At 36.8% G+C, this 17,852-nt stretch overlaps 1 protein-coding gene across 2 annotated transcripts; it reads left to right on the forward strand.

The window, feature by feature from the left end:
- Nucleotides 1–10: 10 nt before the first annotated feature.
- On the forward strand, nucleotides 11–16,298 carry LOC134538126 (E3 ubiquitin-protein ligase TRAIP-like). Of its 2 annotated transcripts, none has more exons than XM_063379158.1 (6): nucleotides 11–335; nucleotides 1,371–1,580; nucleotides 2,496–2,654; nucleotides 5,864–5,980; nucleotides 8,448–8,772; nucleotides 10,037–16,298. In XM_063379158.1, exons 1-6 carry the CDS (start codon nucleotides 223–225, stop codon nucleotides 10,322–10,324), a joined length of 1,212 nt encoding a protein of 403 aa, XP_063235228.1. In that variant the 5' UTR covers nucleotides 11–222; the 3' UTR covers nucleotides 10,325–16,298. The 2 variants fall into 2 exon arrangements, with proteins under 2 accessions (XP_063235228.1, XP_063235229.1); XM_063379159.1 differs by having other exon boundaries at nucleotides 10,040–16,298.
- The last annotated feature ends 1,554 nt before the right edge of the window (nucleotides 16,299–17,852 follow it).

Raw genomic sequence — 17,852 nt, forward strand, 5'->3', positions numbered from 1 at the left:
TGTACTCTATGATAGTCGTCTTTGGCGCTCAATAAGAATTAGAATTAAAGTTGTTGTCAAAACTTGGTTTTAGGTTTGCGGTGAATATATATATTTTTAAAATTTGTTTGATTTTTGAATGATTATATTTCCTAAGGATTTATTTTTCATATAGTCTTTCATATTTTATTCTCTAATCGACTCGTCAAATCTCATTGCTAATTTTGTTTACGAGCCAACAAAATGATTTTTAACTGTGTAATTTGCAGTGATATATTTGATTCTGCCTCTGAAACGTATACCACAACATGTGGTCATTTATTTCATTACGTTTGCTTGATAGAATGGCTAGAAAGGTAAGTTATTTTTTATGTGAGTTAGTATTGACAGTAAGTTTTATTTGATTGACAGATTAATTAATCGATCATGATGCTGCAGTTGGGTACAAGCCCGGTGGAAAGCAGACCTCCCAGCTTTTCTTCAACACACTTCCTGAAGTGCATCACATTTCTCATCCAAGCTATTCCATTCCCCGATTGATGTAACAAGCGTGTGTTCCTCTCTGTTCTCCTCTCTCTAGATACCTTCCTGGAGTTCTCCTTCCATGAATCAGTTGTAACAGTTACGAATTTTCTAAATTACTATTTAAGATTAGTTTTGGCAAATATTTTACATTTTGTATGTTTCGAGAACATTGCTTGGTAATTGTTCCTTATCACGTATTCAAGTTTATACCATGTAAATTTTGATCCTGTGGTATATTATGCTTGCTGTTTTAATTTAGTACTTACGTCGAAAGATACTGACCAAACAATACAAACAAATTATGTCTGGTCTTGTGGAATATTTTCTTTTGTGTTAACTTACGATCATAATTAATTGTTACCTATATGACAAATTTTTGTTATGTCCAGGATCTTTCGACGTGCCAAATGAAAGCAAGCAAGCATCATGTACCACGGGATACAGGATGATGTCATCCCTGTCGGGCTAATCACATACTTCCCCGGTACATTATTTCCTATTCTCCTCCACTTTCCTTTTCCACCACCTAGCTTCTTTCCTCTGCACACCCTCCAGTTCCGTCTCAAGCACCACCGTGAATGGATCTTCTACCGCAACAGCGTTCACTCCAGCAAAGGGCACACCAAGTATTCTCCTTCCACCCCTCCTAGCATACCTAAAACCTGACTGCTCTTCTTTACCACTTTATCTACTCCACCCTTCCCCCCCATCTCCATAAAACAGATATCCTTCTTTGAGAACTATCTCAAAGTCTTTGTAATATTTTGATTCTCTAAAGATTTCTGTCCCCCTCCATTGCTATAACCTCACCACCACCGCAATTTTCTATGTGAATCTGACAAAGAAAACTCTGTCTGAATGTTCAGGTCCAAGTCCTGCCCGCAGTGCCGGAGCAAAACCACAGAAAGTAATATCCACAGAGTGTTCTTCAATGTTATGAATGACGGCAAGGAAGACGCTGGTTCTCTTCGGAATCAGATCGAAAATCTGAAATTCGCAGTCCAAATGAAAGAACTCGAAGTGAAGAATGCTGCAGATGAAGTGAAAACACTGAAAAAACGAAATGTGAAATTGAGGTCAGAAAATTCCCAATTAAGTTATAAACCAGTTCGGTTATGAACCAAATGCTACTTACCGTTTTTACTGGCAGTATTTTGATAAATAATAACTAGGGCTGTTCCGATAAAAATACTCGTATCGGATATAGGCCAATATCCATCTCTAGGCTGATCACAAGGCCATGTATTTATTGTCACAGGATTCTGTGGTATCGGGGAAAAAAAATTCCTGCCCAGATTTGTTAGTTAAATGCTGACTTGTTTTGTTGGTTTATAATAGTAATTTTTTTATGTCATAGCTCTTCGGTGAATAAATTATTAAATTGCAAGGGCACTTTTTTAAACACTTAAGACGTTCCTCTATTTACCCTGAACTCAGTTTTTCTAAATTCAGGTTGACTTTTGAAAAATATATTACGAGTGTATTGCAATTATAATGAAATTTTAACGTTTCTACTAAAGACGTTCCTCTCTATCCAGAAGTTGATACTGTGCAAAGTTGCCAAAAACTTCCATTTAAAAACAAAAAAATATAAGATAAACTACTACAGGTAAACGGGTGTGCCCTGAATGATTTTTCCGTTCGCACATATTTATATATATACATGCTTTACTAATTTATTATCTACATTCTGCAGTATATTCCATAATTTCTTTAAGTTTTAGAATGAATGAGATAAACCCTATATTTTTGATTGTAGATTTATACTTGTCAATTACAATATTTTATGCAGTAAAGTATTGAAAAGTATTAGACCAGTGTAATGGATTCCTGTTTAAAACTGAGTAGTGGTGTGTTGAGCGTGTGTAAGTTTATTGCCGCCTCTGGTGTTACAATGATACACATCTTAATTTTTTTTTTTAAATTTATTTTTGACGTCTATGTTTTTACTTTATTCCGGTTTTGAGTCACGGGGGTGCCTGGCGTTGCAGAAATGAGTTCCAGAATTTCGAGCAGAAGGTCTCGGTGCTGGAACTGCTGACGGTGTCCCTGAAGGAGCAGATCAAGCACCTGAAGGGGCAGGTCAAAGCCGGGGAGGACGCCAAGGAAGAGGCGCGTCAACTCAGGAACAAACTGGAAATCTTGAAAAAGTAGGTCCCCGACACCGGTAGAAGAACGGTCTTGTTTTGGTTTACAAGGTGTCACGTTCGCGTGGTCGTGCGCGGAGGCTTCGGGCAACGGGACCTCCAATGTCGTGGGATGTTCCGACCCACTTGCACACGACTTGAGGCTCGGTGGCGATAACTGGAAACTTTTTTATGGACATACGCTGTTGGTGGTTTTCACTGTGTATCGACTTAATAAAACAAAAAAAACACTGTCTGGCTGACAGACAACATGCAGCATAAACCAGTGGACCTAAACATTTGAAATTTTTAAGAAACATTCCTTGAGTACCCTAGGGGTGCACTAAGGAGGAATGTTATGTAATTCCATCCCTAAAAGGGTGAAAATTGGGTGGTAAAGTTTGTACGAAGCGAAATACCACTTGGTGATTCACCCATCACGAATTATCAGGGTGTAAGACTGGCACGTGTATTTCTTTGGCTATGTAGACATCTGCTAAGAAAGGATTTTACGAAAATCAGCTCTCAAGGATGGTTGCGGGGGTATTAAATATCAAGATTTCCTGTCTTTCAAGCACATGTCTTGACCTGATGTGTATCGCCCAGGTGGCACCGGTTACTGCAGCTAGTCGTAGAGGAAAAACAAGAATGGACAAGAAAAATGAATACACAAACACACAGAAAAAACAAGTCAAAACCAGCAGATGTCAAATGTTAGATGAATAGCACAGAGTATTCTGTGGAGGGGATTAGAAAAAAAATAATACAGCACAGGCGAACTCGGTGGGCTGACGACGAGACAGTTGTAACCACAACCTTGGAAAACACAATGACAAACAGGCAAACCATACAATGGTGTAAAACATATAATCTTGACAACACAGCGATGAACAGACAGACCCAGCCATGGAATGAAACAGATATTCAGTTAGTCCTAAGACACAACAGTTTATAGGTTTCTAGAACTGACATATGTTTCATTCACGAGGCACAAACAGACTGATTGTGGGCACTAGGAAAAAACAAGGGTTTAAATGTGTTCGACCCCCTCTCCTGGCACAGCCAATGACAGACGAGCAATCACCTATGACACAGTAAAAACCAGCAATGGCATATGCCCGTTAAAATTTTTTTCAAATTAATGTTTCCCGTTGCAAGAACTACTCCAAGAACATATCAGTTATGGGAGTCATGTCGGGGACGGATCAAACCTGCGACCTTCACTACATGAGTATCCAGACTGCTGACCATTAGCCAGTGTACAAGCTTCGATATCAGGGTGTCTGCAGTTCATGAAAGTCACTAGAAACTAATGAAATGGAAGGACTGGTAAGAAAACTTGTGAAATGTACACAAAGAAAAACAGTTATTTTATTTATTTATTTATTTATTTATTTATTTATTTATTTATTTATGTACTTATAAAATTGTAACATGCACACAAACAGTCCTGATACTCTAGAAGTGGACACATAAAAATATAGGCTCAATAAATACAATACACACAAAGGTACAAACAAAATAACCCTTATACCAAAAATGGTTAAAAAAGATGACATAATTAAGTAATAAATAAAAAAATACAATAAGAGCAATGCACACGTAATTTTTTTTTATCACAAACACTTAAACAACACAACAAGAAAACTAACACAAAATGAGAATAAATTAATTAAAGCTGTTGTTGCAACAGGCAAACACAATCAGATAATCAGAAGTTTCCATACAAGTTAGTTCAAATAGGAAATAGACAATATTTATACAAATATACCACAAAATACTACATGTGATAATTATATATCAGTAAAAGACAACATTTTTTACAGATTAAATGGAGCTGGAAGTCACAAAACTTAAATTTTCAGCGGCCTTTTGCAGCTAATTTGAATTTTGTTTTATTGATACTTCACTTCAGCTTGTAGTCAGGAGAAAATTATCTCTGAAAAGTTTTTAGCCTTATCTCAAAAATTGGTATCTTCTCCGACTGGTATATATACATTTGCTCATGTATTATTTTGATTGTTATGTATATAAAAAAAACTATGTGATATAAAATTTTTGTAAGAACGTTTCATTAAAAGTCCTGAAATTGGTGCAACCTCTTCAAGCAGACGCAAGAGGTCTCGTTCTTTCTCTTGACTACGTTCGTTGCCACAGTCTTCGCACGGAATTGTTAATGCCTCTAAAGGGGCCTTGCCTCTCACTGGAGCCGGTTGCAGTTCTGTCCCCAGAGAGATGGCACCCTTAAGGTTTTGCAAGTCACACTGCATGTGCATCCAGATAGGCAGGGCCCAAAATATGAATTCAGCATAATCTCTTTCTAATTTTCTATTGATGTTAACTACCCTCTTTTATCGCATAATTGTCGCACTCGCATAATTGTCGCACCCATATTTTAGTGCGTCAAAAGTTGGATAAGAAAAACCTCTCGCGTGAACGTCACATGATGTTTTTGGTCCCGCTGTTAGATTCTGAGCGCTTTGTGTGGGTATTTTTTCCGTATAAAACTATGTATTTTAAAATAGAAATCTAATATTTATTTGGACATTACCTCTTACATACTTATTTAATGAACGGAAATACGAATTGTCTGATGTGTAAATTTTCTTTTAAAGACTTTTTAAACGTTATAACTTTAATCTGTTCGTCTGCGTTGCCGCGGTGTACCGCTTACAAAAATGGTAGCCAGCGCTCGTTGCAATCATTCATGTTTGGTCATGTTTCTCCTGTATAGAGCGCGCACACGCAGCCGAGTATCGATATCTCGCCGAGTGCATGCAACGCGCGCTCTCTGTCAAGTGCCGAGGTAACTACATCTGATAGCCCGCACTCTTTCGTGGTGCGTACTACGGTGGTTACGCATTCGCTCAGGCTCGCATTCGGATCACAGATATTGTTTAAAGTTTAAGAAAGGTTTTTGTTACATGACTTCTTATTAATTTAAATTGTTGGCATGCTCTTTTATACTTCATATTTTTAAATAAACGTACCTTCCGTGAATGGGTTTTGTTTTTATAACTTTATTTAACAAAAAAAAAAAAAAATTTCCCGCATAATCGTGTCACCCCTACTTTTCAAACTTGATTTCAGAATAAAGTGTGCGACGATTATGGGAGAAAACACGGTATGTACTTCGTTTAATCGGGCCAAAGGTGTGTAACTTTGAACGTGTGTACATAAGTACACACACGTGCAGATGCAGGTTCGAGAGGGATGACTGAATGTGTTCGCAGCGTGGAGCTGGTGGTGCAGGGCTCGGTGCCTGAGGTGGAGGCAATGCTGAGCAGCAGCTGCTGTGGGACGAGCGAGTCCCAGAAGGCCATGTTCACGTACTCCGTCATGCTGAAGAGGTGAGTCACTGAGTCTGTCCGTCCGCCCTGATGTTTCAGCTGCTCAAATCAAAGTAGCCTGAGGGGATGTCACTTTTCGAAATCTCTGGCTCCTCTTTATCTGACTTGATGTAAGTTTTTGGACTTACGCCGTTGCTAAGAACTTTTTCTGTTGAAGAAAAAATAAAAAATAAAAAATAAATAAATAAATAAATAAATAAAACCCAAAAAAGACAAAAAACACAAAATTAAGCAAAAAGGATATAAACACCATAAAATATTCTGTAACAGGAATATGGTCAACAAAACATAGAAAAACAAAGAAAAATGTACTAAGAGAACGAAAAAAAAACCACAAATGACGACACAGAAATATTGAACCCAAAAAATTCAGCACAACGGTTGAAACGAAACAAAAACACGACAAAACAAATTTTTTTTGCTTAATTTTGTGTTTTTTGTCTTTTTTGGGTTTTATTTATTTTTTTTATTTTTTTTTTATTTTTTCTTCAACAGAAAAAGTTCTTAGCAATGGCGTATGTCCAAAAACTTATATCAAGTCATGCACTCCCATTGCACAAATCTTTCAAAGATAATATCCTCTTTATCTGTGAGGTATTCCACACCCACCACCCAAACTAATCAGCTCCCCTTCCCCCTGCACCCTCCCCTAAAAATTTTTTTAAAATAATAAAGTTGTTAATAATAAGCCTATCAAAAACCTTCTGTTTGTTGTGTATACTCGTATTACTATAATTTATCTGTTAACGTGTTTGAATTTCTAAGGGGTTAGCTATAAGTAGCTGAAATAAGCCTGATTTATGTACTTTTGTGTGTATCTGTCATGTACTATGTTCTTTGTATGTGCTCTTTATGTTAAATTGTAAAACATTTTAAGCACTAATTTTTATAACTTAATTTTTTTAATATATTATTATTGGGAAAGACCCATGTACTATTTTCTTTGTATGTATTCTTTATGTTAAATTGTAGTAAAACATTTTAAGCCCTAATTATTATAACAATTTTTTTTTTAATATTAATACAGTACACTCCCGATTATCCGCGAAATTAAGTGGCAGGGCCACCGCAGATAGTGAAAATCGCGGATAATCAGCAAAAGAGCCGAAAATGGGAAACAAAAAAGGAAACATTAATTTCAACTTAAAAATCTAAAAATTTATGTACAGTAAAAGTTACAATTAATAGTAAAAATTTTTAAATGATGCTAAAATGTTAATATTTTACTGAATAATTGACATACAGTACATTTCATTAAAGTAAACATAACAGTGCTCAATAAACATTGTAACAAGGATACGTACAGTACTGTACATACTCAGAGACTTCATTAGACACTAAAAAAGCAACCATACGACTAAAAACAAAGTGTGATAGAGACAAAAATAGCAACGCGTGCCAGCCTACTGAGTGAGTTCCGAGAAGGCCTGTGGCGTTTTACTGTATACTCCACAATACACTCGTCAGTAGAGTTCAAATTTGCTCACTTGTAATAAAATACAGATTTACATACCGTATTTAATGGCATAATGTCCGCCATCGCATATTGTCCGCACATTTATTTTTAAATACTTGAAATGGAATTTTTTAAAATCCGCATAAAGTCCGCACCAGACAAAGCAACCTTGGCCACCCCTGAAAGGCACAGTAACGGGATGGAAAATTACCGACGCTGTCAACAATGCTTTGACCTTGAGTTGTTCATTTCTCTGGAGCGGTCGCTGAGAGGGTTTTGTAGCGTGGTGAAACCGTCCGGACTCAGAAACTCGCACTCCACTGCGCAGCTGCCTGCTCCGTCACGCGAGTTGCAAGGGGATGGGCTATATATAGCACAAGCCAGTACACGTCAACTCGCACTACGTCACAAAGTAGGGGAGGTAGCGGAGAAGTGGTGGGGGTACATGTGCACAGTATTTTTATACACACAGTGGGAAAGGGACAGGGAGGGAGGATCGCCGGAGCCAGCTAATGCAGACATTAGACATCTGCCCCGTGTCGTCAGTGGCCATATCAATGAAAGATTAAAAAAAATATCTTTTCATGCAAAACGTTTATTTTGTGTAGGCTGGCTGCGGCTTCTGAACGTAAGAGCGCACACGCGAGTGAGAAAAGAAAAAAAAAGAGAGTGGCGTCTTCCACTAATCGCCGGCACCCAATTATCTAGACACCTGTCACATTTCTCACGTCCGCTGCGGAGGGTCGCCAGTCACCAGCGCTCTGCTAGTAAACTAATTATGAGTGAACAATTTTTTTACTCTACACAAAACGTAAAATTTTGAGGAAAAAAATTTTTTCGGGCTTCACCTCATATTGTCTGCACCCCATTTTTTTTTTTGTCAAAAATGTAGCCAAATTACTGCGGACATTATGCGAGTAAATACGGTAATGTGCTGTATATTTCGTGGCATGCGCGGATGACAGGGAGTGTGTGCTGTACTGGGAGACACGCGTGCACGGGTGTCCACAGGGAGCTGAGCGCCGCCACGGAGCGCCGGCGCGAGGCGCGGGCGCGGGCAGACGCGCTGCAGCGCTCACTCTCGGCCGCGCGGGCGGAGCTGGCGCGGCTGCGCGAGGACGGCGCGGCGCGGGAGCTGGCCCTGCGCCAGGCGGGGGACGACCTCCGGCTCGCAGAGGAAGAGCGGCAGGGCCTCGCTAGGAAGGTGCGAGACCTGGAGCGGGCCGTCGCGTCCCCGTCGGGCGACCCCCGGGACCGCCTGGCGGCCGGGCCCCCCGCCCCGGACTCCCTCAAGAGGCCCCGGCTCACCGACCCTTCCGGGGACTGCCTAGACCCGGTACGGCGTCGCTTTCGTCGCTTTCTTGTCCTCTGTTCTGTTTTCGGTTTGATAGATAACCCACATGAATAACAGGAAATAAGACAGTCAGGAGCTGCATTTAGTAGTTAATATCTTCTAGGAATGGAGTGGCCGAATTTTAGTTTACACGAATCTATTGTATCTGTGAGAAAAGTTTGTCATAACTGTTAGCCAGTTCCTTAGAGCTTATAAGTGCTTGTTTGGCGAGCTGTGTGAAGGAGTGTTGTAGGCCTGTGCATATATCAGTTTTTTTTTTTTTTGGGTTCAAATTCGAATATGAATATCGAATTATTTGCGAATGCTAATGTAGAATTCAAATAGTAAAAAAAATTAAAATTACTTTTTTTTAAATGCCCTCTCAACGGAATGTCCATGTTTTGTGGTTGCAGTCCATGGTTGATGACTTTTTTTTCTTTCTTTCATATTTTCCCACTTCTGGTGCGTGTGACGAAAAGAATACAAATAAATAATTTGTTTTCAAATTTGAAATGACATAGTATATGTAGTGTTTTTAATAATTGTTCACGCAATTTTTTTCCGTTACCGTTTAAGCGAAACGGCAGTAAAAAAAACTTTTTAATATTTGTTTGCATGTTTAAAACATTGCATGTTGTTCATGTTTTTTGATTATGAAGTCCCATGAAACACCAAAAAAAAAAAAAAAAGATTTTTATATCGCACAAATGATTTAATCTCACCATGAGCTTTGAATACATATACTGTATAGAAGTCGCGAGTGGATAGGATTTACTCTACGTTTTTCAGGAGCGTATGATGAGCAGCCTGGGAACTTCACCGCTGCAGTGCACTGCCGTAACGCCCTGTATCGTCTTAGGTTGTTATTTACACGTTAGAGCACAGCACTGTCGCCCGCTGTCATTCCCCGCACCCCCCATCACTCAATCATTGCAGCTCAAGGTCGTTCAACGGGAGGGGGAAGGGGTGTTTGAAGAGTTCGACACTTGTCCGCTAGGGACCACCACAAGTCGATGCCCTAGAGATGGTGGCGATTGCGGCAGTGAATTAACCAACTACCTCAAAACCGTATTAGAAATTTTAACCTGGGCTGGCGACTTCTATACAGTATATATATTCAAAGCCATGAGGTATTCTATGTGAAGTATTTGTAAGCAAACTTAAATTCGTTATTTCGAAGTGTAAGAACTCGAGGTTGAATGGAACGTGAATAGTGTGAATATTGGCGCGGGCCCGGTTGTGAGGCGTGCGTGCGGGTTGTCCGCAGCAGCTGGGGGGGGAGGCGCCCCGCACGCCCGTGCCGAGGCGCAAGGAGGCGCGGCCGTCCGTGCTGCGCGGCTCTAGCCTGCTGTCCCGTCGCACCAGCTTCATGCGCGCCGCGCCCGGCGTCTCGGCGGAGGCCCGGGAGGAGGCCTACGACGGCCTGGGCGGACACTCCCGTCGCGACGACTTCCCCGTCCCCCTGGCTGGGGCCCGCCTCCGGGCGAGGGTCGCCCCGCTCAGGAAGAAGCCCTCCCCGCTGGCCACCCTGGATGCCTTCATCGGCCAGGCGTGAGGGGGCTGCTGTCGGCACGAGGTAGCCTGCCCACTCGCTCCACTGGCATTGCGGTCACATATAAGCTACAGAATAAGAAAAAAAGTATTGAGAAACAACAACAGTGACGGTCCCATCAGTCCGTCACTGTGTAAACGGTGGACCTCGACCGTTCCCGTGAGTCTCGGTCGGAACTGTACCGAACCCCGAGGCATTTTCCACCTCTCTGTAACGGACGTTGCCTTTGAGACGTGGACACCTTTCGCAACAAAGGGGACGGAAGTGTCGATTATTTTTCACTTCAAATTGGCCCAAAATTTTACTAACTATTGATCGGTTGTGTTAAATGACTGAAAAAAATATCTGTTTTCAATATGTAATGAAAAATAATAATAAGACTTCGGAATGTTAATTTTTTAAATAATTCGCTAAAATATTCCTGCCAGATACGGAACACTGCAAACCTATGCCATAAATAATGCGTATTGCGCACAAAATAATGGAAAAATTGAAAAAGAAAAATCAGCCATCCGTTTGACTTCAAATTAATTTAATATCATATATATTATTGTTGACTGACAGATACAATTTAATGACATTTGAGATTGTGGCACATTTTTAATATTTTAATAGGGAAAGAATACTTCATAATTAATTTTATGTCACAACTCAATTGATACAACAGTAATGGAAAATACAATACAGTAAACTTAGTACCCATGTTTAGTTTCACTCCTTTATAAAGAACTCATTTTATAACAAACACACAAATATTCAGTCCTTTAAGTTTTTTTGTATATAAGTATATAGGTTTTACTGTAGTATGAAACAAATTAATCTGAAAGTAGACTCTAAAATAAATATGTAAGAAAAATAATGCGATAAATTTGTCAATAAACAATGTAATTGCTCTTCAGAGAAACATGCCTATCAGTTACATGGTTACTGTGAACTTACTTAAATACTTAACAATAACTGTATGACAACAGGCAAGTACATCATAGTACCTAATAAACTATGCCTGCAAGGGAAGAGTTACTATGCTACCTAGCAGGCTGTTATGCCTATGTGTAGTCTGCTAATTAGCGATGAAAGAGTTAATTAAATTTTAACAGTTCTATAATATTCACACTGATCCATCAGTACTAAATGGAGCAACCACGTGGTTGTAATTTTTCAATGCTATAGGCTAGTGACAGCATCAGTACTTAGCTCATTTTCAACGTATTTAGAACTAATATATTTGTCCTTGAAAACATTTGTAAAAACAAACCAGTACTGCAAAATATAGTTTTGATTGGCTTGTAACCTTTATAAAGCATTTTAAAAAGTAGCATTTCTTTGTGGCTTCAAATGTTTTGATTTGTTATGTATCACTGTTAATTAGTTTTTTTACTGTTTTTATTAAATGTAAAAATTAAATATTCTGAGTCTTGTGTGTACTTCAGTACTTTTGAAAAAAAGTTTTCTAGGTTGCTGAATTATAATTTTTACAGACTTTTTGCTATGTTTATGATTATGTACTTTACTAACACATGCATATTAAAAGAGAAAGTTACTCTTTAATTTTGTATACAGTAGAACCTTGTTATAATGTTTTTCAAGGGGGCGAAAGAAAAAACATATGAAGGAAATATCAATTTGACACTTGTCAACATTTGTACTTTTTACCAATTGACTCCTCAAGCTATATAAACAAATTTAAATTATAAACCACTGATGATACACTCGATGCTCGAATTTGCTTAACAATGTTTCAACTTCACTGTGCTTCAAGCTTCTATTTTATTTGTCTTTAAAGATACTGTGGTGGATTACCCAGTACAGGATAAGCCAACACGAATCAGACACTCGCCTGGGAATAGCCTCTAAAATTTAATTTTTGAGTGTGATTTTTCTTGCTTTTCCTTAAAGCAGGTGCCCCGAAAAGCAGAGCAAAACAATCAAATACACAGAATTTAAGGTAGGAACGAAGTGCACTCTCCTTATTATAAGAAATTGTGCAACTATAAAATACGCTCAACGCTTTATTCAAGATTAACTCCGAGTCTGAACATGGTTCCTGTAGCATGCAATGGATCAGCTCGCGTTCATTTAGAGCTACAAAATATTTGCTACTACTGTACATTTTTTTTTATGTATATGTACCGCACTTACAATTACCGCAAATGTCTTGACACAATTCAGCCTGGATACCATACTTAAGCAATTTAAGCCTCTACACATGGAAAATATTTATAAAAAAAATTTACACAAGTGCTTATTAAATTGTTTTATACAATTATTTTGAAATAATATGACCCGGGTCTACTAATGGTACGCGTGCCACGGCACCGTATATTTTCCTTTCGGGTCCATGTTTTCTTCTTTTACTTAAAGTAATTGTACTGGCCATAATATGGTTTGATTCAAGTTTTCGGGCGGTTCCCTTGCGCGACCAAGTGATACGAAGTCGCAACACTCGTATGGTCCAACTGGGACGCCATGTGACATAGCAGCTGACTCTGGCCACGGGAATGCAAGGGCTTAAGGGACGGAGCTAATGACTTACTTGTTCATTGAAGACGTTGCTGCAGACACCAGGTCTCCTGACCCGGAGCTGGACACTGGAGTTTCTGCGATCCGCCGATCAGCTGCCTGAAGGCTGGTCCGGTGGACACACGCTTGTTCGCCACGAATCCTGCATACCAAATCTCCGTCCGGTACTCTCGACTCGTGCCTATCAAATACGTATATTTTACCTATATCTTATATCAATTTAAACTAAAAATGCATTGAAAAAACTTAACGTAATAAAAACCGGGCTGCCGACTTTACCTAAAATGTTACTAGACAGTTGTTTTAATCGGCGCTTACGTGCCAAACAAATTAAACACAAATCAACTAAAATAAACTAAAAATGAATTAAAATTTAGAACTAAGCAATAAACATAATTAACAAAATTAATCAATTACAAAACATATTTCCTAGGAAGAAGAAATATGAAGAAAAATTACGTTCAGAATAAAAATAGAAGAAAAAAATTCCGCTAATGCACTTAGATTTTTCACAAGATAGCACCATCAAATAGGAAAAATTACACTCGCTTAATAGCTAAATTCTTAACCAAAAGAAAATTACTAAAACCTAAGGCCCAAAATTTTGTGTACCACATTACTTCCTTTTACTACAAAAACTGTTTATTTCCTACCTCTTTCGAAAGCACTTTTACTGGACTTAGAAATTTTTTTGTGGTGTATGGTCCACCATAGAGGTTCTGCAACTTAGTGGCAAGGAATTTGGCTTTATTACGTTGCCAGAACTGGCGGCACAAAACCTCGTGACCCACGACAAAAGGGTTTGGTACCTATCTTTATTACATTGAGATTTTATTTTGTTCCAATACTATTTAATCCTGTTAAAAAAATTTTAATTAATATAAGTTTGAAATCTCTAGTCCCCGAAATTTCATAACAGGTTTTCATTGATACTTGTAAAGCCGGAATTTAATAGTTTGTCTGTTGTCAGTTAGCCGCTGAGCCATTTATAACACTCAGTTCTTCTGTAATAATATTTTTCCGTATACGTGTTGCCTACTGTTGAGAAAACTTAAATTTTGGAAAAATTTATTTTCTATAATTAGATTAGTTTGACAATCATGTTAGCTATCCACTCATTAAACTCAATATATTTCACTCTGGTAATTTTATTTTTAACATTTTCGGAGTTACCATGCATAATTAATTACACTTCTGTGAACTGTACAACTTTTGTTTCAAAATACAATCTTTAAAATGTGCTCAAACACAATTTAAAAAACAAAATTGTACTTGTGTATATACAGTACAACATTTTAATTTAGACTATTTACAACAAATCTTACATCAAATTGAAGGTAAACTAACCTAGTTGTACAGCACACATACAACCCAAAGTCCAATTCTTCCCACACTTTGATTAACACATCCAGAGTAGTGGAAGCAATGGCTTCTTTAATTCTGTGTCTCAAACCATCAGGTAGCGGCGGAACGTATACACGATCTTTTATAAAGCCCCAAAGGAAAAAAAAATCGCATGGCGTCATGTCAGGTGAACGTGGAGGCCAGCGAGAAAGAGCTCTGTCATCTCGACCATTGCGACCAATCCAGCGGTCAGGGACTTCGACGTTCAACCACTCTCGTACAAACAGATTCCAATGGGGAGGGGCTCCATGCTGTTGCCAAATAAGAGCCATTCTTTCGTGCTGCAAGGGAGAAAACAACTAAGCCGTATTTGTGCATGGACTTATCTAAAACTATTTGTGTTACTCTTTGTGACCTTGAACCAACACACTACAAATGCTTGCAGTTGATACTATTAAAATTTATAACTGGAACATTCTTTTATGGACAGACTGTATAATTTTAAGGATAATGAATCACAAATACAAGATATGTACGCAGCTCATTCTGAATAGATGACGTACTTCCATCATTTCACGTCATTTCCAAGTTTCCTATCACTCACTCATTATTAAAGATTTTGAAAGCTTGCATTTAACATTGCGTTCTTTGTGTGCATAACTGTATTAACTTGTTCAAATATTGTTAATGAAATTTTGTTTTGATTTTTACATATTTAATACAGCTGTGTTCTTGCCAGGTTTAGAACAAAATGCATTTTGCATTGTTGGCCTGTTGTTTACTTTGTTGTGTTTTGGTAAAACGGAATAGGTCACATTTGAGGTGACTTTATTTTTGGTGTTATTCTGAGTATTAATTGCATTTTGTTAAGTGAGTAGTGAAGTAAATTTAATATATAGTTTTGAAGATGATTAATAGGATTGTAATAATGTAAAAAAAAAAAGCAAAACCTATACTAATAATAAAACTGATTGAGGTAAGAAGCTGTACATTGGATGAAATTAGAGTGTAAAAGTAACGATAAAATGTGTACCCGTATGTATTCGTTACTATAACAATTAGTACTCGTTACTTTCGTATCGTTACTCGTTACTTCTGATACCGCATAACAGGCTATGTTATGTAACAGCAACGAATCGAGTCGTATTTCGTACGCGTACAGTATGACGTCACGTAAATAAAAATAAATAGAATATAAACAGTTAAAAATATTTGATAATTACCAGCTTTTGTTAACCAAGAAACAATTAAATTTCATTAGAGCGGCTTTATTATAATGTATCTTTTAAGATAAGACCATAAAACTTGAAAATACGCGATAATTAAAAACAAAAACAAACATATTTATAATTTGTAAAAAATACTTTACGTTGTTTCTGTTCGAATCTAAAACTTTGTCTACACACACAATACCTTTAATAAACAGTAAAAAAACTTGGGACGACGAATTTACAAATTATACTTTTATTAATAAACAAACATCGTTCTTTGTAACGAATAAGCGTGCGCATGCGTAAAACATACGAAAGATGCGAGTAACGAAATGCATTCGTGTGTAACGTTTCGTTACTCGGTACTAGATGCCGCATCCGTTACTCAGTAACGAATACATACGGTTTGCTACAGCTCTAGATGAAATGATGAAGGACTCTTGTAAATAGCTTTTAACATTATTTGAAACTCAAAAATATAGTTTTTTTTTTTAATAATTTTTTGTTTGTTTGCTTGGTTGTCTGATCAGTCATGAATTGATAACTACATGACTGAATTTGATGCATATTTCCATTCCTCAAGGGGTTGAAAAGAGGTAAATATGGTCTTAAAATATATCACAGAAGCTAACAAAACAAGAAAAGATATTGGATATCAATAATCAACATACAAAAACTACCAACCACTTTTTTTTATTAACAAAATTTAACTCTTAAGGGATGTAAAAGTTGTAATTGTATTTTTAAAAAGAAAAAAAAAGTACTTTTGAATCAATTGGAACAAAAGACAAGTCTAAGAAAGAAAATTAGATGAATGCAGAAAGAGCTACGTACCTATTGATTTATTTATTTATGTATTTTAAAAAAAAGTATTTCCAAAGCTAATAAAGTATGGATAATAATGTGTGTTAAGAATATTTAAAATTTTACCACCATTTTATTTTTATCTTTTTGTGAGATTCCATCCCTAAGGGGTGTGAAAGGGGTAAGTATGTGTTTTAAAGGAAAATAAAATAAACAGTACTTCTGAATCCCCCAGATATAAAGGTAAGAAACGTAAAATTAAAAACATGCATATGGAGTTAAGAATTTTTTTACTCTATGTTTCAAAATTAAAATTTTAAGGGTGTGAAAAGGTTGTAATAATAACCTACATTATATACTTTAATAGTTTGTACCATTTTTCGATATTTGACCTCAAAGAGGATGAAAAGGTAGTAAGTTTTGTTTTACTTCAAAATCATATCTTTGAACATAACGAGCAAGAAAGAAGATATTCGGTATTATTTATAAACATAAAAAATCTTCTAACTCCTTGTTACTAATACTTACTGAAATTCTATTCCTAAAGCGTGAAAGGGTTTTAAGTATGGTTTTCATTAAAAACTTGTATGTTCTGTTCCAATCTAACGTAATTCAAGATATTGGTAATGATTAGTTGGCATTTAAACTACCTTCTCTTATTTATAATTTTCCAAAATATCACCTTTTTTTGATTTCTGTGTTCTACATTTAAAATAGAAGCAATTGTTTCAAAATTTTTAAAATAATATATGTATCCATAGTAAGGTGAAAGTGTGTTATTATTTTTGCCTAGCTATAATCAAAATAAATGAAAGTGTAAGTGTAAACAATGGCGTAAACTTAATTAAAATAAAATAGGTGCATTTATCACAATTGTTTTAAATTGGCTAACTTATAAAATGAAAAGGTATGTTTTGAAGGTAAAATATATCTTCAAATATGCTTAAATTGGAGTTATTAAAATCTGGATACGTAATCTATATTAAAAATCAAACAGGCTTAACGCTTTTTCATTTTATTGTTTCTATTACTTTAATAAAATATTTGGAATTTATCACTTAGTTTTCTTACAACTGTAAAATATTAGCAGTACCTTGAAATCGCACGAGTGCTATAATGGGCTATAAACTAGTACATTAACATGTTTTAGAGTATGATACTTCTCATCTAGTATGCAGAAACTGACGCTGAAAAAGTCTAAATCAGTCGTAAATCAGGATACATCCTGTGCATTGCCCATCGCCATGCAGTTATTACGATACTGGTGAGCGATGGTACCCAAAACTTATTAATTCCACTACCTAGTATTATAATTACTTGAAGGATTTATTCGTTTCTGTATTAAATCTTTCATGATTTAGCACATTTTGCATCTAATCTAAATTTTACTTAAGATTTTATTTGGACACAAAAGTTAAGATGAAATTTACATTGACTGAATAAATGAATTGTTGAATTAGAGGTGTGTTAAGGTAACCAAATAATTAATAATAATAATTGAAAAAATTTTATTTAGGTAGGAAAAATTAAGTTGACCCAATATTTTTTGGGATGGGGGTTAAAAAGAATTTATGCTATGTGTTACCTATTATTCATCAAGAGACATGTGGAGTAGTTATTTTTAAGATCATAACATGTTGCTCTCCTAGGCG

Source organism: Bacillus rossius, chromosome 13 (genome assembly GCF_032445375.1).
Source record: "Bacillus rossius redtenbacheri isolate Brsri chromosome 13, Brsri_v3, whole genome shotgun sequence".
NCBI classification, from domain to species: Eukaryota; Metazoa; Arthropoda; class Insecta; order Phasmatodea; family Bacillidae; genus Bacillus; species Bacillus rossius.

Bases quoted from the DNA above. Each gene is read 5' to 3' on its own strand.
- LOC134538126 (XM_063379158.1), top strand. From the start codon at position 223: ATGATTTTTAACTGTGTAATTTGCAGTGATATATTTGATTCTGCCTCT. The intron at 1,581-2,495 runs GTCAGAAAATTC...CTGGCGTTGCAG, and splicing joins AAACGAAATGTGAAATTGAG to AAATGAGTTCCAGAATTTCG. The intron at 5,981-8,447 runs GTGAGTCACTGA...GGGTGTCCACAG, and splicing joins TACTCCGTCATGCTGAAGAG to GGAGCTGAGCGCCGCCACGG.